Below are 26,298 nucleotides of genomic sequence, written 5' to 3'. Positions count from 1 at the left end.
AACTGTATGCTCAAGGTTGTAGCAGGAATATGGCAGGTGAGCCTGACTTCCAGATGCTCTCTAAGCCAGTTTAGGTCTACTCAGAAAGGTAGATGATACTCAATCCTGTATGCAGTTCAAACAAGAAAGGGAGTGAATAGGAACTTGACTTGCTGTGAAGACCAGGACAAATGCTACCATGACATTTGAGTTGTGTATCAAAGAGAAGAGGAGGGGGGGTGGGTAAACAGGTAAGCCAGTGAAGTGAATCTCGGTGAAGGTAGGACAGGAAGGAAGACGAGTGTGAAGAATAACTGACTGCAAATAAGAGTGAAGGGAGGAGGTCAGGACCAGCTGAGAGCAGTTTTCTTTTGAAAAGGATTGAAATCATGCAACTTATTCTGACAGTTTTTAATAAAGGTGAATGCAGAAATCCTTCACTGTGACTGCCTAACTGAAAAGTCTGTAGTTTGGTTCTCTTTTGCAAGACAGAAAGTTTTAAAAGCACAGAAATGCAAAATCAATTAAACTTCATGTTTAATCTTCCTTTGTGATTTCAGTTTTCTTGTTTAACACAGGCACAGCTCTGTCAACACACAGCTGGCAGGAAATTTGTAATGATATGTAGGAGTCTTTTAAAATAAAGTAAGTACAGGAATTCACACAGGACCAAACGTTGCAGTCCTTATTAGGCATAGTTCTCATAGAAGACAGTGACAGAGATGTATTTGAGGAAACTCAGACTGAGCAAAATGGTCTTTCTTTTTTCTCCAAACAATTCTGGTGCTTAGGGGCACTTGTCAGGGACCATTCTTCTGGACACTGTGCAAATCCTGAACAAAATAGCAAACTCTACACTAAAGACCTTAGAATTTTAGCACAATAAAGAGAACATTAAATGGCTACAAGCAGATAGGGGACTAGAAGCAAATGTTTTTCTAACTGTCTTTGGTGAAGCTGTTAGTAAGTTGAATTCTAGCCACACACACAACCAGATTTATTTTTATTTGGTAAATTACTGTGGCTTTTATAGGACAAAATTCCATCCCTAATACACAGGTGAAAATGTATTTACAGTATTTACAATTTCACCCCACTTTTTATAAGCATTTCTAAGGAAGATGAACCTAAGCCTTCTCCTTTGTGGGAACCTGCTGGTGGGTTTGCTAAATAGCAAAAGGCAACGGCAGTGCAATATGTACTTAAGTGCATGATAAAATATTTCCTTAGGAAAAGGGCTTAGTCTTACATGTAAGATAAGGCATTGCATAAGGCATTAGTCAAGTGAGGTTTGCATCTGATTGTTATTTGAAATGAACATGGACCGAGTAAACAATATGATCAGAGTGTGCTCTCAGCTTTTCTGACTAAAGATAACATTCAAGCCAAGAGTAGTTTATCTTTAGTAAATAGTAGATGGTCTACTTGAAAAATTCTAGAAATCCACAGAAAATGTACACCTCCAATTTGTTATTGCATTTTTTTGAATGACCTACTGTGCCTAGAGAAATAAATTTTTGAGGACAAAACTGTGTATTCTTAAGTCAAATAATTCAACAGTAAGATTTTAGATTACTTTTGACTTTGGCATTATATCTACAAGCCTTGGAATACTACTATGCGATTATATCAGTGTTCCTCTCCAGTTGTTCCACTTGAAATTATATCTCCCATTTTCTCCAAATAACTACTATAAATTAAAACCAGCTACTCAGAGACGATATTTACTGAAGCTCCAAATCATGGTAATTAAACTTTTACACCACAACGCACTACCATGTGTTTCCAGATACTATTTTATAGAACCAAAGGCAGGCTTTGTCATGTTATTTTTCCAGTATTTTTCAAGATGCATATGAAAAGAAGTATAGTTGGGTGGGAAAGGCTTTCCACTCCACAAAAATTCTGGGATCTAAAAAATTTTCCTATTCCACATAAGGAAGAAATTGAACTCTTTCGAAATTTTCCATGAAGAAAGCCACAGAGAGACCACCCCAGGATAGCTAATAAAGTCGTTGTTAGGACATTTACTTGGGAAATGGGAGACTTAGGGTCAACCTCTTGCCTGACAGATGAGGGACATTGACCTGAATATTCCTCTTTCTAATGAAACACCCTAATTACAAGACATTGGAGTATAGTGATGTGAAGTTTGCTGTTTGTTTCTCTTTTTCATTTAGACCAGAAGTTTGAGTTTGGACCAGAAACATCCTGTTAACTAAAATTTTGTCGAAACTGATAATGTTTCTGAAAAAGCTTTTCTTTTAAGAAATTGGCATTTTTCAGTGTAACACAGCTGTCCCTGATCAGCTCTTATTGTACTTTGTAAGCCAGAGGTTTTATAGCTAAGATCTATGGATTACTGCCTTATTCATGAGTGGTAAAGCCATGCATAAATTAGGCTCTAATTCCAATTAAGTTATAATTCCGGGTATCCTGTGAGTTATGTCCTGGACCATACTACATCCTAACACAGTATGCCAATAATGCAAAAAAAGGAATGAAGGTAACGTAAGACATACTATCTTAACAATGTTATGTTAGAATAGTAAACGTATAACTATATAACTAGCGGAATTCTATCTATCTGTCTTCTTAGATTTAATACTAAAGATTAAAAACTGGATGGAAATTACTAGAAATAAGTTTGTGGACAGAAATAGATATTTCTGCTGTCATTAAACATAGTGTAGTTTCAGTATAAAGGCAGGTTTTTTCCTCAGAGGCTCTCATTTTATGAACTTCTTGCTTCCCTGGGTCTTCAAACTCCTTCCCATTTTAACCGAAAACCTAAAGACCACCTTTCATCCCAGCCAGCTTAAAGTCAACTCCAATGCAGCATGAAACATAGCACGCTTTTCAGGGGATGGAGCTGAGGAGACCTCTCCATGGGGCACTGTGTTTGCCCACTCTAGTGCTGGGAGTTAACGAGAGGCCACCTGCATGTCAACACAGTGCAGTTTTCACCAGTACTTCTCACTTTCTGAGACAATTAATTATTCACCTCTCTGAGTGATGTCCTTTGCTGCCAGCATTCCACAAAGTGTTTACTGCATGCCTTTTTCTGAAGTCTTAACTGAAATTTTTAGTACACCAAGCCACTTTAGAAAAAAGAGAGGTTAAATGAAAGTTGCTCAAGCTGTTTTACAGCTGATAAGACACTTAATAGGGTTAAAATCAGGGAAAAGTATCAGCCTCAACTTTGAACTTTGTCACTTAATGTTTTAATAAGTGAACTGTAGTGTCGTTTTGAATGAACTGGTATTTTTATTTAAGCACACTGAAAATAAGGCTTAATACAGATGAATAAACTATAAAAGGTAATCTACTCAGTTTGTATTTATTCAGAGCAGGACTTTTTTTGCAGATAGAACTTTGTTTAAAATTACTTGTTTTCTTCATTCAATATATAATCTATTTAAAGATCAGCTTGATGGCACGAAACTGCAGACATGACAACACACTAAATATTTGTATGCTCTTTTGCATTTTGAAGGTTTTCTCCAAACTACAGCTGATGAGTTTTGCTTTTACTATACAAGAAAGGATGGTGGTGTATGCTTTCCAGATTTTCCAAGAAAACAAGTGCGAGGGCCAGCTTCTAACTCCCTGGACCACATGGAAGAATATGACAAAGAGGAAGAGATCAGCAGGTTCATAAAGATAAATGCTGTTTAATCTGAAAAAAAACCCTAGCAAAGCCTGTGGTTTTCACAGTGAAACAGCTCAGTGTGTGCTTATGCTCAGCAGCTGTGTTTTCCAGATGTTACTTTCTTTCACTGCCGCTAGCATACGTCAAAGAGAAAGTTACATTAGCTTCAATATTTCAGTACCGTTTGATATTTGCATTGCTGAAAAGGTGTTAGAATCCTGGTTTGATCCACCCTGTGGATCTTGGTTATGGTCCACCCTCTGGATCATATGGAGTTCTAGGAAGTCATTTCTACCTGATTTAATATTACTAAACAACTACAATAAGTTTATTAGTAAAATATTTATTTCACAACTTTCCATTTATTTCATTCATGTAATTTTATTTGTGAAAATAATGAAATTAGAGTTGTCCCATCATAAGCCATTATTTTTAAATGGGGTTTGGAAGCCAAATGTTATGAAATTGCTGGAATTTACTGTATTTATTGTACAGTAGAAATTTTGTGTTTACAAATTGTTCTCCTTTTTTTACCAATTTTTTTCTCTCCTGTTCCTCTACATTTCAGATATGATGAATTGGTTTTCTTTTGTACAAACCAAATTTTGCTCAAGGGAAGTTCAAAGTGATTTTCAGTATCATCTGCTCACATACATTTAAGGAAATAATTTACTCTGGATTGTTTAACTGTTTTTAATATTACTACAGAACACTTACCTCTTAGGGTCATTGTTGTGTCACAGTTACAAGAAAGAAGAAATTTCTCACTATTTTTCTGTTTTATTTTAGAAAACACAAGCACAACTGCTTCTGTATTCAGGAGGTTGTGAGTGGACTGAGGCAGCCTGTTGGAGCAGTACATAGTGGGGATGGATCCCATCGCCTCTTTATTCTTGAGAAAGAAGGATATGTGAAGATTTTCAGTCCTGAAGGAGACATACTCAAGGAACCTTTTTTGGATATACACAAGCTTGTTCAAAGTGGAATAAAGGTTGGATTTCATACTTACCTCTACCTGTTTATAATTTTGCCTGTATATGGGGAAAAAGGGAAGAAATGTTTTTCAGAAATTATTTCAATTTAAATAATGAAAAAGGAGAGTAATGACAACAGACACTACAGTTCTGTCTGGCAAAGAAGTAAAAACTTACTTGTTTTGGGGAGGGATAACATAAGCATCTTATACCTGTCATCGCCTTTTTCTGTTTCACTTCATTTTTTCCTCACTTTAAATTCAGAAGAAACTATCCAACATCAGGATCTCACAGCATTATTTTTATATTTTCGTCCTTTGGGTTCATTTCCATCCCTCTGAATTCAGCCAAGTTTTGCTGTGATTCCAGTGGGAGCAAGTTTGGCTCAGGGCCTCCCCTGACCTGCAGGTGCTCATCAATGCCCTAGCAGCTGGACACAGGAGGGGGCCTGGAAGTGCTCAGGGACCCCCAGGAGAGGAGCAGTGGTGCTCTCTCCCTCTTGGCTTAATCTCAAATATAGCACAAGCTGCCCTTGGCAGGAGGCTGCTTTAAACCAGCATGTATTTGAGACTTTAATGGTCAGAGGAGTGAATGGTGAATGGGAACTGACGGGAATAAGTTGGAGGGTGGAGGCAAGAAATTACATCTAGATATGGGGTAAGTATTATTGGAAAACTTGTAAATGTATTGGGGAATATTTTACCTTAAAAATGTCTTAAGCATTGTTCCATGTTGATTCCTTGTCACATTTTAGAGTGGTAATCCAAGTAAAATCAAATACATAAAGCAAATTTAAACTGCAATCGTTTTGCGTAGAACAACCAGGAATATATAGGATAGAGCCATCATGGATGAAAGATACATGAACATCCTCTTGACAGAGTAGTCTTAAATAATAATTGTGACAAACTGTATTGATTTAAAATGCATAGCACACGCTAACTAATCATTTCGTGTTTCAGCTATAAGGGCAGTAAGCCAATTAAGATTGTCTTTTCTGAGAGGAAATGCCAGAGGTTTGTAGTTTGTGTTGAAAGAGAGAAATTAAATATATTGCACCTTTTTTAAGGAAAAGAACCAATTTATATGATTCTGTGATTTGCTCAACACTTCCTTTCTGCCTCCATAGGTAACCATTATGTTCAAGACACCAAAACAGAAGGACTTACTGGGGGGTTTTTGAACATCAGTCTAAGGAATTTTTTTTTTTTTCCAGTTTTTTTCAGTTTCATATTTCTTAACTGAAAATTCTGATAGCTTGTGCTTGTGAAAAGCCGACATTGAAACTTCCCTCAGAACTGCTACTGGTCCCAAACAAACCTTCCTCGAGGAAACTTTTATAGCTGGAATTTAGAGGAAAGGCTAAATAGAAAACCAATTTTCCATGCTTCTGAATAGGCAATAGCCGGCTTGATAAGACTCTCAACAGCTACCCTCAGATTCAGATTTGACTTTTGGTTCTGTTTCAAATCAGTCACTTGATCTTTTTAGTCTTTACTACCCTAACCATCATTTAATACTCTAATCTGGATCTGTTTCAACTATAACATTTTGTGTAAATAATTTGATGTTCTCTAAGCTAGAAAGTCTAATTCAATTTCCTGAGATAACAGTCCACTGACTGAGGATAATTGTATTGCAGTGCTTAATACAGGCTGGCAAGAACGGAGGCTTTATATATTTCACAGGTAAGGAGAAGGGGAATGTGCCTAGAAGCAATACTCCAGTTCTTAAGTAGGAAGAGGAAAGAATTTGAGGAATGAGTACATTATATAAAATAATAAATAAATAGAATAAAACAAACCCCACATAATCCAAATGGTAGTTTTAAAACAAAGGTTCTTAAACACTTTTGTGCTTATCTGCTGCTGTCTGATTCCTGTAATCATTGTTCAAGGTCCTTTACCTACAAGGATGAAAGATGACTGTGACAATAGTAGCAATTATTCCATCAAAATAGACTACTTGAAGTGTATTTGTTTTACTCACCCATTTACGCTTTGAAAACAGAAATCAGAGAGAATGGAGAATATTGTGTGGATAGACAATTTTCCAGCAGGCAGTGTAGATAGTGTACAGCCAGCAACTGAAAAAAGACCTGTAACAAACCACTACCTAAACCACTGCATTCACATGCGGAATGTGAGAATTGCTCAATGTGTCCTCTGTCCTAACTCAAGGAATGCTGTAGCACCAGGTGGATGAATTTGTATGCACAGCTTTTGCTCCATGTGCCTGATTCTTCTCATACAGTGGTGTAAGTGAAAAAGAAAGTGAATTAATAAATACTCAATTGTCCCTGATCAAACATATGTTCCAGTGAAATATTTTGACAAGGTAACATGTTGCCTTGAGTCCTCTGTTCATTTTACACAGATTCATAGATGTTAACCCAAATATCTGGTTAATTCCTGTATAACATCACCCATATAATGTTATTCTTGTATTAACATAGCTTTTTTAATTGAAATAAAACAAAACCTGTTCACCTCTTTTCTGAACTTGGAGCAATATTAGCAAGAAAAGGCAAACAACTATTTTTCCCTAAAAATAATACCCTCTCTTACACCCAAGTGTCTGAAAACAGCAGTTTCTGTTAATTTTTAGTCTGCATCTGAAATACAAACACTTATCTCTAGTGACAATAGTAAATTTATTTTTTTTTAAATTTTATAGACATATGCTGTATCCAGTACATAATAATAATTATGCAGCTGTGGTTGAATAAAAGGTAATTTAAATTGATGCCTCTGAAAAGTGCTTTGGACAGCTATCCCAGTAAGATAACTTTTAATGCTGTTAAATAGTAAAATAGTAAAATAGTGGTGCCTGATTTTCTCTTCTTTTTGAAATGTAAAGAGAAAATTTAGGGGTGATAAAATCATTATATTGTCACAAAGCAGCCAATCTGCTGCATGATGACTTTCCAAATAATATACTTAAAACTTTCTTGACGCTATTATAACCAAGTAACAGAAGTGACATATTTTCTTCTTAAAAATATAGTCCGGGGCTTTAGTTCAGATCTCACTAATATCATCTCACCCATCACAGCACTGTCAGTCAGATGAGGAGTAAAGCAGTATACAAAAACAGAGGAAGAGTTTTTGTACAGAGGAAGAGTACAGCAGTGAGTCATGATACCCTCCTAAAAAGATGCTGTTTTGTTCCTCTAATGGAATTAATGATCCCTATGTTGATAAGATTCATCTGGAGCCCCTTACATTGCTGTGAGTGAGTTCGTAAGGCTTCTTCACTGGTCCTGCTCACCTAAGCACATAAATAGGATTATCTGGAGTAGCTTCTTGTCAGTTTGCAGATATAAATAGAAATTAGGAAGAGTGGTACAACTTGGTGCACATGTTTTACCAGTCCATTGGCTTTTAATGTTAAGTAAAGTTATTGAGGGCTCTGCTAGAAAACTGTAAAATCTGTTTACAGTTATTTAATTTTAAGGCATTAAAATGAAAGAGAAGAAGTGATAATTTTGTATGCTGACAGTATCACAGAAGGAATTAGCACAAGCATGTAGAAGTATTTCGTAACAGAGAGATGCTATGAATGGATGATGGTACTGTGTGCTTCCTGGAGACCTACTCAAGAGAAAATTAGATGCAAGATTCCTGAAGATTGAAAACCAACCAAAACTCTGAAGAGCTTAAGAAATAGCTTTTCTCCGCACATTTCTCAGTGTCTGATCTTCTTTGACAGCACAGTTAGCAGGAATGCTTTTCTCCTAGTTTTTAACTTAGTTGTTGGAAACCGTTTATAGATCGTAATTAAGAAGTTGCTAATTAAACATCTGTGGCACTCTCCAATGTATTTTATGTCACATTGGCTACGTAAGTATTGTAGTATGTGTGGATGGATTGGGTACTTGGCCAAGTCCTTCCTGCCACTGTTAGTCTTTACTTCCCTATCTCAAGAATGTGGTGAAAAGAAGGAAGCTGTGCACCTCAGTCTTGGCCAAAAATTGCACGAGGACATGAGTGAGACATGAACCTCAAATGCAGGACATGCACCTGCGCTCAGCTATTTAGGAGTATATAGCTCAGTGGAATGGAGAAAATACTGATGCCATCACCTGTACCATTAATATAACAAAGTACCCAGCGTATGTGGCATGTATGTAGGAGAAAATAATAAGCACTTACCAGAAAAAAAAACCAAAACTAAACTAAAAGTCTGCATCCCTGTTCTGGTGATTTACCGCTCCGTTATGTTGTGATGAAGAGAGTTGTTAGATTCAGGTCAATATTTTACAGTTTTTCCTTCAAAGTTATGTAGCAAGGACTTTTTTTTTTGATGAAAATATTAGTACCCAGGTAGATGTAGCAGTGCTGATTATTACAACATCAGTCACCTAATGCTCAAGATTGTATCTAACTTACAGAAAAATGATGAATGGCCTAGCAGTTCTCCAAATTTCCTTACTCCTCTGGCTGTATTTTATTAACTGTATTATTTCCTAAGATTTGGAAACCTTTAGATTAGTAGCAGCCACCATTAAATGTAGCACAACCTATTACATCAGTTTTCACTTACTCTGTTGTCTCCTGAGCCAAAAAGCAGGTATTGGTCTAAAATACATTAGTCTAAAATACATTGCTTGGAAGGGAAGGCATCAAGGTATGACTTGGCAACAACAAAAAAGGAAGAGCCTACCATTTCTCTTGTGAGTTAAATGCTGTAATCAGCTTTCAGAATAGTTTCTGAAAAGCTAAGTAGCTCTGGGGCTGCAACTGTTAGTCCTTAAATCATTTTTGTGGTCCTTCCCTACAATCATTCAACTTCCCAACATCCTTTTAAAATGAAGGACCTCAGAACTGCATAAAGTAGCCAAGTTTACATCTTACTACTGCCAATGGTAAAATCAAGACCCTGTAGTTACATGGTAGTTTTCTACTTATAAATCCACAAACTGAATTAGATCATGAGGTATGGAACTGCAGTTGGGCTTCATGTTCTGTTGCTTGTCATCTATGATCCTTAAAGTATTTCCAGTTTCTTGCTACTTTTTTTGATTGTGGCCAAGCTCTGGTGTGGCTCTGGTGTGTATCTATCTGCTGACTACAGGGTCATAAGTTGTGCAGCCAGCAAGAATGGCGGCATTCTGTTGCGCTTTGCCTCACACAGTGCCTAGAGTATAATTCCCTACAAAATAAGTATCCTTAAAACTGCTGTTATGGAATTACCATTGTACTTGAATAGAGATTTTTGAATTACTAGTAAATTATCCTTAGTACATCTCATGGGAATATTGTGATAAAGGGCAAACCCTCTGAGGAAGGAAAAGGCAGGGCAGAGCAGGGGAGGGAAGGGAAGGGAAAATGGACAGAAAATCTCAGAGAAATAGTATTGGAGATCACTGTTAAGAATACATGAGTTAGATTCTTTGACCTCTGTCACCTTCTTCTCTACTCTAAAGACTACACTTTTCCTTATCAGAAACAAATTCTGACAGAAACTTCCTCTAACTCCTAAGCCATAACCACCTTTTATTTCTCTTATTTGCAACTTAGTCAGTAGGACTAATTTCTGTGTTTTTTTAATTCCCAAAGGATTTAAAATGCTATATTCCTACATAATTCCTCGTAAACATTTTGAACAGCCAATTCTTTTTGCAGTGAAAAAGAAATAGAAATATCTGACAAAAATTATTTTAAGTGTATGCACAGCAAATTTTGAATAGTCTTAAGAAGAATTAAAAGTTATATATATTCCATACCGCATGTTGGTTAGCTTTTATATCAGAGCACAAGTCCTATTCATGAGTGACCCAGTGATTCAGGTAGGAATTTTCTGTGATGTCATGAAGAGTGCTGAGGAACATAGCAATTTGTATATTCAGTATAAGACTATGAAAATAGACTGTCAGGTATTAAAAATGCTAACTATGGTGCCATGAGCAGTTATTCCAGAGTGTCTCAGGGTCAAATGAGCATCTTGTCATCACAGGCACCTTTACGTAGGAATGCAGGCTTAGTAGTGAAGCTTCTACTATGTCTTTATGTTTGTATCATGACAGAACATTTAATCACATGGATACATATTACTCAGATCAGTCAAGATAAAATACAAATTAAAGCAATGAAAGAATACCACTACCCCCTGCACTAGCACAGCATGTTTCAAGGGACAGCCTTTGCAGTGAGGAGTGCTGCTGCAGAAGACTAAGGAACCAGCGATAAACATCTATTTAAAACTTAGTGTGTGAATAGAATCAGATTGTGTTATTTGCTGAATTGTATGTTCAGATATACCACTGATAAAACTTCTCATATATATTCCTCTTGAGAGTAGATACGTACATTTGGTTTTGCATCATGCTGATGGACAGATGTAAGTTAAAACATACACTGTCCATCAATACCAACAGGATTTATGTTACTGACAAAAGACCAACAATTCACACAGTTCATGCTAATCCAAGTCCAGTAATATCAAACTATTTATTTTCCTCTGGATTTGTACATGGATGAGAGTGAAATCGATAAACCTTTCTTGAACTTCTTTGCCTTGACGTCACAGAGCAAGCTGGGCTCTTCTCCACTAAGCACTAGTTTATACTCTTGGCAAAGGTTATCTTCTCCTCTCTGCTCCCTAGAAGGCCAGTTTTTTAGTGGCTACTAATTTGTGACCAGTTACTTCCAAAGAGGGAATTATCTTGATGCATGCAGAGACAGGGAAGCAGTGGAAGAACGTACTTCTCCCCAGGCTTTAAGACTGGAAAGAGAATTGGGAGATCTGATGTAAATTTCTTCCTTTTTCTACCCAGCGGGCCTGAAACTCTTCAGAGTTACTCAGAAACATTGTCTGTGAAAACTCTGGAAAGTAAACCCCCTTTATTCTATCAGACAAGGCTCCCATCTGTCTATGAAGAATAGAATCATAGAATAGTTAGGGTTGGAAAGGACCTTAAGATCATCAAGTTCCAAACCCCCTGCCATGGGCAGGGACACCTCCCACTAAACCATGTCACTCAAAGCTCTGTCCAGCCTGGCCTTGAACACTGCCAGGGATGGAGCATTCACAACCCCTGGGCAACCCATTCCAGTGCCTCACCACCCTTACAGTAAAGAACTTCTTCCTCACATCTAACCTGATCTTCCCCTGTTTAAGTTTTAACCCGTTACCCCTTGTCCTATCACTACAGTCCCTAATGAAGAGTCCCTCCCCAGCATCCCTATAGGCCCCCTTCAGATACTGGAAGGCTGCTATGAGGTCTCCACGCAGCCTTCTCTTCTCCAGGCTGAACAGCCCCAACTTCCTCAGCCTGTCTTCATACAGGAGGTGCTCCAGTCCCCTGATCATCCTCGTGGTCCTCCTCTGGACTTGTTCCAACAGTTCCATGTCCTTTTTATGTTGAGGACACCAGAACTGCACACAATACTCCAGGTGAGGTCTCACAAGAGCAGAGGAGAGGGGCAGGATCACCTCCTTCGACCCGCTGGTCACGCTCCGTTTGATGCAGCCCAGGATACGGTTGGCTTTCTGGGCTGTGAGCGCACACTGAATCCGGCTCATGTTCATTTTCTCATCAACCAACACCCCCAAGTCCTTTTCTGCAGGGCTGCTCTGAATCTCTTCTCTGCCCAACCTGTAGCTGTGCCTGGGATTGCTCTGACCCAGGTGTTGGAGGACTAGGGATAGTCCTCTAAAATAACAATGTCATAGTATAGTATATAAATATGACATTTATTCTATTATGAACACTGTAACATTTCATTTTTTATTCTACAATTAATTCCACTGATGGAGTGGAAATTCTGTTTGCTGTCTTTTTCCTGTGCTTCTAACTAACACTGATTCAATGGTAAGTCCATTTAAGGTATGTACATAGGCTCAGGCAGAGTGGCAAGGGAAAAAAAAATTATTTGCCTATAACAGTGATATATGTTTTGAGGTGGTGTTGGTGTCCTGGATCTTCTGTTTCAGGGAATGAAAGGGGAGACTCTAGGAATGTCTTTGGTGAGAAGCTGAAATGCTATGTTGTTGCAAAAATGACAAGGCAACCACTATATACCTCAGCTTTCCACCGGAGACTGCAGAGAGGGATGTGATGAGGACTGTTCTTTTGCACAGGACTTACATATGAAGTCACATGGGGTCACAGGACATGGGAGTTTCTTACTCATTTAAGATGCCAGAAGATCTGCAGGCAGACTTGCAGCACAAAGGATGTCATTCCTGAGGCCACACCTCACCTGTGACCTGCCTACTAGGAATCACTATAGGTTTTAAATATCTCAACATAATTGGGGCAGAAAACTGGAAAAGAAATAAGGGTTAAGGTGTGTAAATGGCCGAATGTGAAAGTCCAGGGCATTTTAAAGATAAGTAGGTTTGTAATGACCTTAAACTTTAATGAAATAGACTGAGCATTTAATGAAATGCAGACAGCACAACAGCCTGCATGAGAAATTCAGCCTTCTTTGTGAAAAGGAGAGGTTTTTTTCTTTATTAGTGATAAGTTCTTAATGATTTTTGAAAGAGTGATAATACTTCAACTGTATTCAGAAACTGTAAAAATCAGTGTTTTAACCAAGGACTGTATGACGTTGAAATGCGCCTGGATTTCTCATTAACCACTTGCAGATTTTGGTTCTAATCCTAATAGGGGCACAACAGTCCTTTGACTGCAACCTTACTGCCATATAGCTCTGTTTCTTGCACAGAAAAATAAAGATTCTTACAGTTCTGAAAAGCATGTGCCAAAAGCTCTAGAGACCTTTTTCTGTGTGAGAGGCTGCACTAGATAACCATATCCGAGCTAGCAGTTGTGGAACAGTGCAGCGACTCTCAGGTTGTAAGCTGACCAGATGAAGAATTGCCAGTTTATTCTAAGGAAATTTGAATCAACAAAACATAATCGTTTCTGTTGATTTTGGGTAGCGTGTCTTAGATTTGAAGAGCTGAGAGGGGAAAGAAGATAATACTTTATCATTTTACATGCACATGTGTAGATTTTAATGTTCTGTGCTTCCTTGAGAAGAATCCCATGGTGCCAATTAACCTAACTTATTCCAAAACAATTCTCTGTTTGGAAAGAATAATTTTCATTGTGGGTGTTCCATGAAATTGTATGCCTCATACCCTGTTATTACTGAGATGTGTGCAGTGCAGTTGAGAATGCCAGTTTCTTTTCCATGCACTGTATAGATTATAGCTGTATCCCACACACAGTGCTAGATAATCCCTACTTTAATTTTGTTATGTGTACAAATCCTTTCTGGACATTTAGCGGTTTTAAAAATGTAAAAATCTATCATCTTCTGAAACTGCATTTGTTAAAACCAAAAGCTGAATTTAGAAGTGATCAAAACCAATGAATAACATGGTAATTATCTAATTAAAAGGAAATTATTGCGTTTGCTGAAATATAACAGGCAGATCATGATATCCAACACAAAATGGCAAAGAAGGAATAAAGTTACACAGAAAATTCCATGGTTTTTAGCCAACACAGTTTCAACCACATATTTTTCTTTAATCGGAGGAGATTTAACAGTCCACTAAGGCTCCAGGATTCATCAGCCCTTTAAGCTTTTGGACACCTCAACATCTGTAATGAGGTCCTAGAATACTTCAGGGAAGCCATGAAGTACTAGAGCTCTCAAAAACAGTACCGCGTCCTTGACACTTCTATGCTCTTTCCTGTCCATCACAGCTATGTGATTTCCTTTGGTGTTATATCCCTTGTACTATGCCATACAGAAAATAGGTTGTGTCTTTGTCTTGAAAGAGATGAAAAATTTAATAATATACATACTTTCATAGTTAATACAGCCCAACTGCTATTCCTATATATACTTCCCCCAGATACCACAGAACAATTTTCCCCTATATCCTCTTACACACGTTTTCTCACAAGCTCTTAAGTCCTATTCCTTAGACAGGATCAGCAAGTTGGATTGAGGGAGGAACACTTCCTCCAACAGAGTACAGCTATACTATCATGTTTTCCACCCATTTTATTCCCTTTGCAGTTAAAATTGAACAAATGATCTGTCCCTAATTTAATGGTTTATATATAATTTTAGCTTTAAAAAGCAGTCAGAACTAATTTTTCCCATTACCAAAAAAAACCCAAACTCCAAAAAGATGAAACCACTTAGTAGCTGACACTTACTTTTGTTCACTGTCAGTGTCTGCCTGCATTCTCATATTGCTGGAATTTTTAAAGAAATTATTCCATAAATCTCAATAAAGTAATATTCCCTCTTAGATTTAATTTGGAAAATTGAATATACAATCTGTGGGAGAGAGGTCTGCAAAATACTTTCAGCCATTTGTTTTTAATTTACAGCAGATACTTTTTAAAACCTTGATCTATCTTCACTGGCATTGAATTGCAGTCCCTACAGCTGAATTGCAACAACTTAATTTATGTAATGATCATTATTTTTATGCTAACTGAATGCCTTGCAAAGAAATAAAAGAGGGAGTAAATCACCAAAAAATTTTATATTTTGGAGATCCCTAAATATTCTGTGAATTTCTATCAGTGAAATTCTCAATCACTGAAACAGCCTAGAGACAACGTACCAGAAGTGCTAGTAGATGACTGGATCTGAATGACACTGTAGCATGAAGAAGATATTTTTTTATATATATATCAAGATACATAAGAAAAATCCTTACTTAAACTTGAAGTATCTGTATCATTTTTTGGAAGTCTGATCAGTTTTCCTGGGGAACTACATTAGAAAGAAATTAGCTCTCTCCAAAAGCAGAGAACATTAGGGAACTGCACAGCAGAAACTAACTTCTGTGAGGTTTTAACCCCCTCTGTTAGGTTGCCCCTCTTGAGACAAATAAAAAACTATTCCACAGAAACTATCTGTGCTTCCCCAAAGGCCTGTGGGGTTGGGAAGGCCACAGATAAATTGGATCAAACTCTGTTTACATATGCTTGGTAAAAAAATGTGCAATTACTTAATTTAAAAGTAATTTCAGTTCTTGAAGCAGCAGCATTCGAAACTATGTTTTTGCTATAGTTTAATTTTGCCACTTGCAACGTTTTTCCCTTCTTGTAGATACATTCTCCTTACAAATTATATGAGCCTTTTAATAAATTCACTTTTGAAACAGTATGTTAAATATGTGGCAAAAGTAAAAGATCAAAAGGAACATAGTTTAATACAATTCATGTAATCCTTTATTTTGTATAAAATTTATATACATTTTATCAAGTGTGTATTATAATATTTCACTATCTGCATATATATTTCAGCTTCCAGGAGTACATATTCTAAGGAAAAAACAGTGGCAAATTACTAAGGGAAATGAAATTAATTAGCTACTTACTAAGTAGTAACTTTTGAAATAACTTCATATGAATGGTCAAAAAAAAAGATCCCTGAAACAAAATGCATGAAAGAAACTAGTACTCTACTCTCGATCTGAGCACTGCTAAAATTAGCTTTTAATAAGGTCTGAGAATTCCTACCTGGGTTCAATAAAACAAAAATGTACCTTCAACAACCAGTGAGCAATTTAGAAGGTGAAATGAAATATAATGAACTAGACTCCTTAGTACTGATTTTGATTTCTTTGCTTATTTTAAGTGCTGTAATTCATCAAAACACCAATTACAGATGTTTTCATAGAAAGTGAAGCGAATATCTTACTTGTGTTTGATGTACTAGATATGCAGTGAAGGAGAGGATTTTGAAAAAGAACAGCTTCAAAAATGAAGCACTGGATTTCAGAACAGACTCTGCAGTGTGCCAGTTTGGTTAGAAATGTGTATTATCACTTAGCAGTAACCAGTGATAAAATACAAAGTGCAAAGGGTACTGCTCATACTACAGTATCACACTGTCTGGAGTGTGTAGAGAAGCTCCTGAGGCTGAACTGCCTAAAACTTACATTACTTCCACTATGTTTGCTTCTTTTCTGCTTTAATTCTGCCCATTTGCAAAAAGGTAGAATAGTGTTTTCTTAATGCTGTCCTCAACCACACAATACTTCATTTGACCAAAACCTAGTGGAATTAGGAGTGTGTAACTGACGAAAGGTCTGAGTCCATGCGACTCTGTGTTTCAATTTTAGCAGTGTGAAACTTTATCATCTTACTTTTGAGACTAAGCATACACTGTGTTGTTCTAATTGCATGGGCTTTTTGCAAAGAACTTTGTACTGAATTCAGCCAAGTTACAGGGTTTCCAAGATCATGGTCTTGGCTCAGGATAAATGGAGCCAATGAGCTAAACAAATTCCTGCTTTCTTGGTTCTTATAGTACTAGAAAAATGGAAAGAGCAGAATACTTCCACTGCTTTATACAAGTGAAACAATCCTGGAAACTGCAAAAATATAAGTTAACTGTGTTTATGTCAACAAGAACTATTTCAGAAATTATTTCTAGTGTTCTTTCAAAACGTGAACCACAAATTGTAATATTACTGAAGCAAACATTTCCCATTTGACAAATTTAGACTTGAGAGTAGTCACTTTGGGATTTAAGAGAATAAAGAAATTTAGTCTAGTACAGACAAATATTAGTGTTCTTACAACATGTAATAGCAATAGCTGTCTTGCATTATGCTGAACGAGGATATGTGTATATTTGTTTCAACTTCTGTTACTGAGAATGCTTTTCTAATGAGCTAGATTTTAAAATTGGGATTGAAATAAATGAGTAATGGAAAAAAAAAAAAGGAAAGGGACTTCTAATCAGGAAAACAGTGTAAATTCTTTCAAAGTCATGTTTATAAATTCAGAGAAGCAGTGGATCTAATTCAAAGACAGACCATATTTTAACCTGCTTTTCAAAACTAGTATATAGTTCTTTACTACAGTTTGTTTACACTTGAATCTTAGCCTAACAACAACTGCTTATTTGAGATACGTGCCTGTACATTATAAGGTGCTTTCATTTGTAAAATGTCACTGTTTCTATTTACTACAGGTCACAAAGTCATTAATTAACAGCTTGGTTTCAGTTTGGTTTTTTTTATATAACATAAGGAACCAGCTGCTGTTTCAATGGGCTTAGGCGCTCAAGCCATGGGAGAGCCAGTAATTTGCATTTGCTCATTTTAAATAACTGTAGGATATTTAACCTGCAGGAATTCATGGTGCACAAACATGAATTTCAGCGCAGTCAAGAGTAAGATGTGTAACTGACCTCCCAAACATACAGTTTGATTCATGCACATAGAAGGAATATTTGAATTTAGAAAGCTCCATGTGGTTTCACTGACAATTAAGCTCTTTAGACTCTAGGCACTCTTAAAAGTGCATTGAATAAAAAGGTACTTCCTGGTAACTTTTTCATGTATGTCACAGGCACATATTTTTAAGCCCTCTCAGTATAACACTGGGATAGCGTGTGGTCACTAGAGACAATCATTTGTTTCAAGATTTCTGGACTACTGAAAGGGAGAATCTAGTCTTGACACAGGTCTTGAGTGAAATTTATGAGTTGATTCAGGAAGTTAACGTGGTTGAGCCACTAAATAAAAGTGACCATAATATAATGAAGTTCAACATCCTCCCATGGGATCCTACCATGAGGTAATAATATTACAGTACTTTTCAAAAAAGGAAGATTTTTATATTGAGGAAGTTCAAAATAGCCTGAAGGGGAAAGTTAGGAAATTAAAATACCTGTGGAAGCAGCATGGAGGTTCTTTAAAGGTACCTTATTAGACTCAGAGAAAGTATGTATAAACTGGAACAATTAGGAATCAAGAAGGTGAGAAATATAGCAAAGTACGAGGGAATGTTCAGGTCCCCAAAATTAATAATCCTATAATAAAATGGAAATCCAACTCAAGTGACACTAATAGAGCAGAATATAAATTCAGAACAGCAGAATAACGGTTATATCCTGCCATTGTTTCACAGGCAAAGTAAGTAGGAGTTTCCCATAAACATTTATGGTAGAACAACATTCTGAGTTTTGAGAGGAAATTTAAAGGACAAATAGGGAAAAATACAAAGAAAATTTTAATTCATTGTGATAAAAGATGTACTTCCTCAAGCTAGGTGATGGCCTTTGTCAGAGGCCAGTCAGCTAGACCAGTAGAGTATAAAAGGAAAAGATAACCGCTTGCTTTCTTTGCATAAGAGAGACTGGCGGGTATTTAACATCTTCCATTTCTTCAGCTGTAGGCTGAGAAAAAAAGAGGAAGAATAAATAATGGAAAGCACCAGCATAAATTGCCCTAAAAATAAGTGCTCTAAAGGAATTGAAAATTGGAATAATTGAGAAAATGAAGTTGCACTATTTATTTTTACAAATTTGAACTATTATCTGTGAGCCTGCCTATAAAAGGGCTCTGAAGCTCATCTTGCAAATTACAGGCTACTTAGAAAAATTCTAGGTGAGAAAAATAGAGAATTGTAAAATTAGGTCAAAAAAGCATCTTGTGTTAAGTGTTAATTTGCTGCCACAAACAGAATTCTGACAAAGAATAAGTAGGATAAGGGAGAAAAAATAGCTCTATACCAGTGACTCTGGTACACTGCTAAATTAGGAGGTAAAAATTCAATAGATGAAATAAATAACTAGTATCTTGAAAATAATTTTAAAATCTGTAATCTAGTATCGCTTCCAGAATCAGCTGTTACTTTGAAGAGTTCGTGATAACTATTTGGCAGAATTTGCTGGCAATACAAAGTATTTGTATATTGGTAAGAAGTTTAGAGAAATTTTCCAAATCTAGGCAATGAAATGGCACACTAAATTCCAAATAATATACCACAGGAAGAATCTTTAAACACACCAAGAGCTCTCACCTTAGTCTAGTCTGTCCTGAAAAATACTTAAGAAGCATCAGCAACAACTCAGAGTAGCTATTAGACTATAAAAAAAGCAGGTATTATGCAGTATCCAAAAGAGGGTTTGGAGAACAAACACTGTCACTGTATAACCCAGCAGCATCCTCAGAAGTTCAGCCAGGTACAATTAGGTTAAATTATGTTGAAAAGGGTTTTTGTTTGGCATCTAAAAATATATTTAATTTGGAAAAAATAAGATCTAGCAGAAATAGGTGAAGTACGAAATTTCAGAGAAGGCAATATTGCCTTTTCAGTCTCCTGTTTTCTTTGCTGAAAAAGTTTAATAAATTGAATTGTCACACATAAAAGGAATGACATTTGGGCAACATAATCACTTGTGTGTTACATGCTGCTGTTTTGATAGTTTTGATTCAACACCAGTTAATGAAAGATTTGCCCGTAGCATTCCTACTATTATAATTTATTATACAATTGTTCACAAAAATCACAGCAGCCATGTAGTTTTCCTGATGGGGAATTGGATCATATGTCAATAAAACTGGGTGCAGGCAGGTCCTAGCTCTGCTGGTGGCGTAGTCTGTACAGCTATCTCCTTTAATCTTTCATTCAGATTCCTTGTCCAGAAATATCCTAATGTTAATGTTTGTTTCTTTGTTTTCTGTGTGAAGCAGAATGAGACATCTCAAAATTGTGTTTTATCTGAAACTCTGAATATGATGCTGAGCTAGGTGACTTGGAACTTATTAGGTTGTCAGACTCACATGTAAAGTCTTCTTTATATCAGGGCTTGGATGCTACAGTAAGCATTTCCAACAGTGACTAAGGGTTGTCAAGATATACTTCTAGAGGCAGTTATAAAACTGCAAAATATTGGATAAATATACAATAAGACAGATGAAAATCAGAGAAGCAGCTCCAAAGGCACATATAAGGTCAATGATGCCTGCTCATGAACAGGCCTGCTGTGTTACTGTGTGTAATTAGATATTGTTTGGTAAAAGAGACTCACTGCTCTATATAAATGATTAGGCAAGTTATTCAGGGTATGAAAGTTACAGATTATAGTCCTTGCCATTAAACAAGTGCAGAATTCCCCTTTTGATTTGAAGGAAACTGATATTTGGAAACCTTCTCAGGTCAAGACGAGAAATTACAGTGAAAAAAAAAAAAAATCCCAAACAGAAAAAGAAAATGAGAGAAAGTCCACAACAACAAAACAAATAGCTTGATAGGTTAAGCCTTTGTATGGGATGTGTGAACTGATTTTTTACTGATCAGAATTTTCCAGCAATAACTGCCACAGAAATGTTTTGCCAAAAATCTTAGGCTTGCATTACTGATGCAGTTCTCAATATGTTGCGATGCCACTTGTTGAACAAGCTCTCAAAGCTTTCTCTTCTGGCTGGGCAACCCCTACTCTCTTGGGCTCTCCACACAGGGCAAATGCTCCAGCACCCAACCACCACTCACTGAACTCACTCTAGTGTATCACTATTATTCTGGGACTCAGGAGCCTGTAAAAATATGCAGTATTCTAGATGTAGCCCTGTGAGTGCAGAGTAAAGGGAGGATGATCACTTGCTTCACTGCCTGTGCTCTTGTTCATACAGCCCAGTATGGCGTTGGTCTTCCCTGCTGCCAGAGCATGCTGCTGGCTCATGTTCAGATTGCTGTCTACCAAAGTCCCTTTCAGCAGAGCTGTCCCCCAGCCAGTCAATCCCCTGTTTGTATTGTTGCAAATGTAGTAAGTTTTTAAAAAGAAAAGTGCAGTAATCTATGTCTGTAGTTCTGATCATTCCTGCAGGTATCCAGCCAGCGGAAGTTCTCCAACTCAATGAAGATCAAGTTTTCTTATTAAAACCTTAATCTAGAGAGCACCTTCCCCGAGATAGCTTTCTTACCCTTCTGTCCCTCTTCACACCATAAAACCCATCCAGTTGCTTTAATCACTGTACGGTACAGAGCTTCATACCAGGCTGGCTCCTCTCTCTCGTAAGCATTTTTAAAATTTCTCAAAAAACAATATTCAGATGAGATTTGCCGGTGTACAGACCTGCACAGCACCTCAGAAATAACAGATGCTGTCACTCTTGAATTCATGTCAGTGAACCGCACAAGTGCATAGAAGGGTGTGAAGGGTGCCTCACTACTAACAGCATTTCCACTGAAGAGCATCTTTTAAGGGGCTGATTTTCAGAACCCTTAATCATGGCTGTAACCAGATACTTAGACTTGAATATTTATTATATACATAAGGCATTAAATACTTATTGTGATATATAGCTTGGGTTAGGATGTTATTTTTAAGTAAGCCATATAAAATGCCTTCAATCCTGTCCATTCAGACACTTATAAGGCAGACTCCAAAACTGTGAAATTGGCTTAAAAGCCATGTGCTTTAAAAAGCCATTTAGAAATGGGACTGGAAATTCACTGCCTCCTTACTTTTTACCTTGATTTACGTTCTCAGACTTCTTCCTGCAATCATGAAGTCTAAAAATTTCAAATTAAAAAGCTGAAAACCTACTGCAATGTTTTATTCTACTAATTTCAGCCTTCAATACACCTCTTTACTTTGCAAGGCTTGTAATATAATTGCAAACATTGGCTACGCAATATAATAAGATGTGTACGCACAGCCATGTAGCTGAAAATCCCACAACATAATGAAATATTAGTTGTAATTAACAAGAGACTGGATTGCTAGGGTTCTGTGGCATGTCTTCAAATGTCTGAGTCCACATTCCTTCCATACAGTCAGCTCTGACGAAGTTTGTGAGTCCTTCGTGCAGTGAGACTGTGGGAAGAGCCCATATGAGCAGAGAATAGGGGAACCTGCTGGTTTTCTGGAGAGTATCTGCTTTGTTTTAATATTCATATGAGAAAGGGCAATCTTCGTATTACACTTAGTTCATTTCATGTGTCCCTGAGAGACATGAAATAGAGATTTTCCTCTATCAGTTCCAAGAATTGCAGGGAAACATTTGTGAGTTTATGAATTTTTAGAGGAAGTCAATTTACCACTTTTTAAATACGTCTAAGCAGTTATACTTGTATACTCAGATCTAACAAATTGTGTATAGCCTGTCACTTTTTTCAGTAGTTATTGTTCTTTTTCTCCTAAGGGGATATGGTTTTTGTGGCTCAGCGAGGCTCTGCTAATTATTACATACCTCATATTTCTAGAGAAATTATGTTTATGTTAGCCATTTTTCTTTCAGGAAATGTTCAATTCAGTACTTAAGTAGAGATTGTAAATGGGTGAATTCCTTATTCTTTTTTTTTTTAGGGGAAGGAAGGTAATAGAAAATGTTGGCATTTATCAAGGAATAATGAATCACTGTATCACAAGATTCTGACAACTCTAGTCATTTTTTCCACTTCGAATTTGAGTAACTGTCACATCTAGCTATATCTAATCAAATTCAGAAGTTACCATGTGTAAATAAAAACACCGTTTAAAGCAGATGCCTAAGCCTTACAACAACAACAAAATCAGGAATAATGAATAATAATTACTTAAATTTCAAGCTTATATTAAGTAATACAATGTATTACCGAAAAGTTATCAGGGAGTTTAGGATTAAATTAGTCCAAATCATCTGTGTACTGCATATCCTTGAAATATTACTAGAAATTTAAAATGTAATTCCAGTTGATAATTTCATTAAAAATTAACTCAATCAGTACACATTTGCTTAGATCAAAAGTATGTTAAGATCAAAGATACTGAGAGGCCAGTCATGCTGTGGAACAGAACAGCACAGATGGCTTGGAGAAGGCAATGGGGATTATGTCTCCCCACGTTTTCTCCTGCTCCTTTACTCTTTTCTGGGAGTGGAGAGATGGCTCAGATATCATTGGCCTACATCTGGGAAAGGACAGGGTGGACAAGAGACAGAAAAAGCAAGACTGTGTATTCCACAAGGGGAACAAGACTTGTTTCATGTTAAATACAACTTTCTCATCTTCTACCTATGTTACTAGCATATGATACTGCATAATACTGTGATAACATTGTGGTACTGACTTACCTCCTGTCACTAAGAAACAGCAATAATGAAATTAAATTGCCATTTAAAAATTGCAGAAAACTTCAGAATGAAAAGAAGGAAGATGACAGGCAGTGGTTGGCCATTCTACATTCACAAATTATTACCTAATAGACAATAATCTAATTAATGTAAATATAAGACTAAGATTTTAAAATGTGAGCTAGTGCTTGTGGTCAGTCTGAGACTGGCTTTGAGGAAATACCGATTGCTCTTTCTGTGATTCCTATACACTTTTTAGCTGTTCTAAGTTAAACCTTAAAAACAAGGAATAATTTTTAGAATTGCCCTTTAATGCTTAACATCTCAAAGCAGAAGCAACAAAAACTGAGTCCATGGCTACTCTGAAACATTTTTTATAGTTTAAGTGATTCTAAGAAGCCTTTGCAGGTCAAACTATGATAAATGTGCATATGTGACATGGAAGGAAATAGTGTTTCCTGAATAAAAGAGTTATTATGATGCTTATTTCTTTTTAAAGAGAGCATCACTGAAATTCATGCTGCTTTTTTTTTTTTCGTATGTGCATTCCAACTGAGGACTGAAGCTTCGGTTCTTACAGATGATCATGTTTTGTCCAACTGCTACTGCTGTGCTATTATTCCTCACCTGTTTAGGGTGGTTTTGTTCTGTACTATTCTCTTTTGTTTTGTTTCAAACAAGTTACAAAGATAGATTAACTTCAGAGAGATTTTCTTGATGGCATCCATTCCACCCAGGAGGTGTTCTCTCTAACAAATGGGAAACATCACTAAGTTTAACCCAAAGTCTGAGCAATGGAAAGCTACATAGATGACATCAGACATTACAAATATTATTTGTACTTGCTAGTTTACTTCAAGGGAAATTATGAGAATGACATCATAATGATGACTGACTAATTTTTATTAGTGTTTTCTCTCTGAAACTCTAGACTTAGAGTTACAAAGAAAAACAGCTTTTAAAATGCTGTACCTGTTATTCTTTTCTAACACTTTGTGATTTTCTTATTTGTAAAATATATTAATATTTTAAAAGACCATAGGTGCTCTCAGCTCTTGTTCTAGTCATTTGACATGTCTTTAATTTTTGTTCAAAAGAAAAGAAAGAAAAAAAATGTATTATTTAGTGCTCATAAAAGATAGGAAATGATCACATCTTTTAAATTAATTGCTGCTTGGGTTGGCCTATGAACCTATAAACTCTGCTGGAATAGTTGTAGCCAAATTTCTTTACAACAGATTCGTACTATGGGAATGAATTATGCTGATGAAGGGGTGATGACCAGCCTAGGAATCGCAATACATTTCTTCAGTCAGCAAAAGCAAATCACAGGGTACCACAACTTTAGAAACACCTAAAATCCACAGAACTAGTATAACTCTAGTTTACAGCAAAAAAAAAACCCGCAGTAATCCAGGCAAGCACAAGTACTTTTTGCAAAGATCTGTTGGGTAATTTTGCTGAAGACATCTTACTAAGAAGTACTGTATCAGCTCTAGCTCTGAAGGGCCGCTCAGGCACTGTGTGTTGTCTTCAGAGCTGGAGAAAGCAGTAGCCAAGGAAACCAACAGCATCTCCCACAGCAAAGCAAGAAACATTTTTCAAGCCCAGACAAAGAGGATCCATACAGGAATACTGTGAGAGTCATCAAGGGTCTGGATATGATCACTGAAGTCAGTAGAGATTCTCTAACCAAAACCTGGTGGGTGACACAGCAATCCAGAGGTGGAATTCTTGTGGAGAATTTCCCTCCCACCAGACTGCATTCTTGGGTTCTTTACTGAGGACAAAATTAGGCCACAATACCAGGTAGAAACAAATTCCCATAATGATGTTAGTATCTTTCAACAAATGCTATTGTCCCATTGTTCCATTCAGCACTGTGTTTTGAGGGACTACCGACTGCTCTTTCTGTGTATACACTTTTTAGTGGTTCTAAGTTAAACCTTAAAACCAAGGAGTAACTTTTAGAAATGTCCTTTAATGCTTAACATCTCAAAGCAGAAGCAACAAAAAATGAGTCCATGCCTATTCTGAAACATTTTTAAATTGTCATAAGGTGTGCTCAAAAGCAATACAATTATCAAAGTTTTTATGGTTGAGCATGTTCATAGGTGTTTCCTGTACTAGGATCTTTGTTTATCCATGAAGACCTTTTCTAATGAGAAATTAATATTTATGGTGTCAAAGTGCTTACACTCATTAGGGTACTCAAATATTGTGCCTTAATGGAGCCTTGGTATTCATGCATTATTTTAATATGGAAAGTTCAGGGATGAATTTTAGCATCAATATTACTGCCAGACAGCATTACAGCCAGCTCTGACTCCTGGCATAAAATGATGCATTTGCGATCTCAACTCCCATGTAAATATACATAAGTATATGGATTAAGTGAGCAACAGCAAGGTTGCAACTCCTATGGCTGAGTTCAAACCCTACTGGTAAAGCAGTTCTAATGATTTGAGAAATTACCCCCTCTCTGTCTTTTTTTGTCAACCTCTTGCCTCAGCTAAGGCTGAATAACTGTGTAACTGCTGAACTTCATTTCAGTGCAGAGTAAATGAAGTTCAGCATAAAACTAAGAGGTGGTATCTTCATATAATGCTACAAACTTTTACTTCCAGAGAATCCAACAAGATCTTGGGTAAATGACATATATTTGAGTTCAGAGATATCTGGAAACAAGAGGTCTAGATAGTATCAATGGCATCATTCATCTCAACACTTGAGAGAAAGTTAGTTCTGAGACTGATTTGCAGAGCTCTTCTGAAGAGAATTATACCACCATGGAATGGGCCTATGCAACAAAGAATGCTCTCCCCTAATCAACTCCATTTGCAAATGATTTTCAAGATAAAAATGAACAAATGATAGATAATGAACAGCTAGTCATTACATCACACA

The 26,298-nt window shown here is 36.7% G+C and overlaps 1 protein-coding gene across 1 annotated transcript in view; it reads left to right on the top strand.

Annotated features, from left to right (window-relative positions):
- Positions 1-26,298, top strand: part of HHIP (hedgehog interacting protein) — a 70,813-nt gene that overhangs the window by 11,119 nt on the left and 33,396 nt on the right. Inside the window, exons 3-4 of the mRNA XM_057416280.1 lie at positions 3,476-3,632; positions 4,421-4,622. Coding sequence (XP_057272263.1) covers positions 3,476-3,632; positions 4,421-4,622 — 359 coding nt within the window. The remainder of the gene's footprint in view (positions 1-3,475; positions 3,633-4,420; positions 4,623-26,298) is intronic.

Source organism: Pezoporus wallicus, unplaced genomic scaffold (genome assembly GCF_028554395.1).
Source record: "Pezoporus wallicus isolate ANWC-B61680 ecotype Strahan unplaced genomic scaffold, APGP_CSIRO_Pwel_v1 contig_8732, whole genome shotgun sequence".
Lineage (NCBI taxonomy): Eukaryota > Metazoa > Chordata > Aves > Psittaciformes > Psittacidae > Pezoporus > Pezoporus wallicus.
Note: the sequence above shows the minus strand (reverse complement) of the source record. Positions and strands in the feature narration are given on the sequence as shown.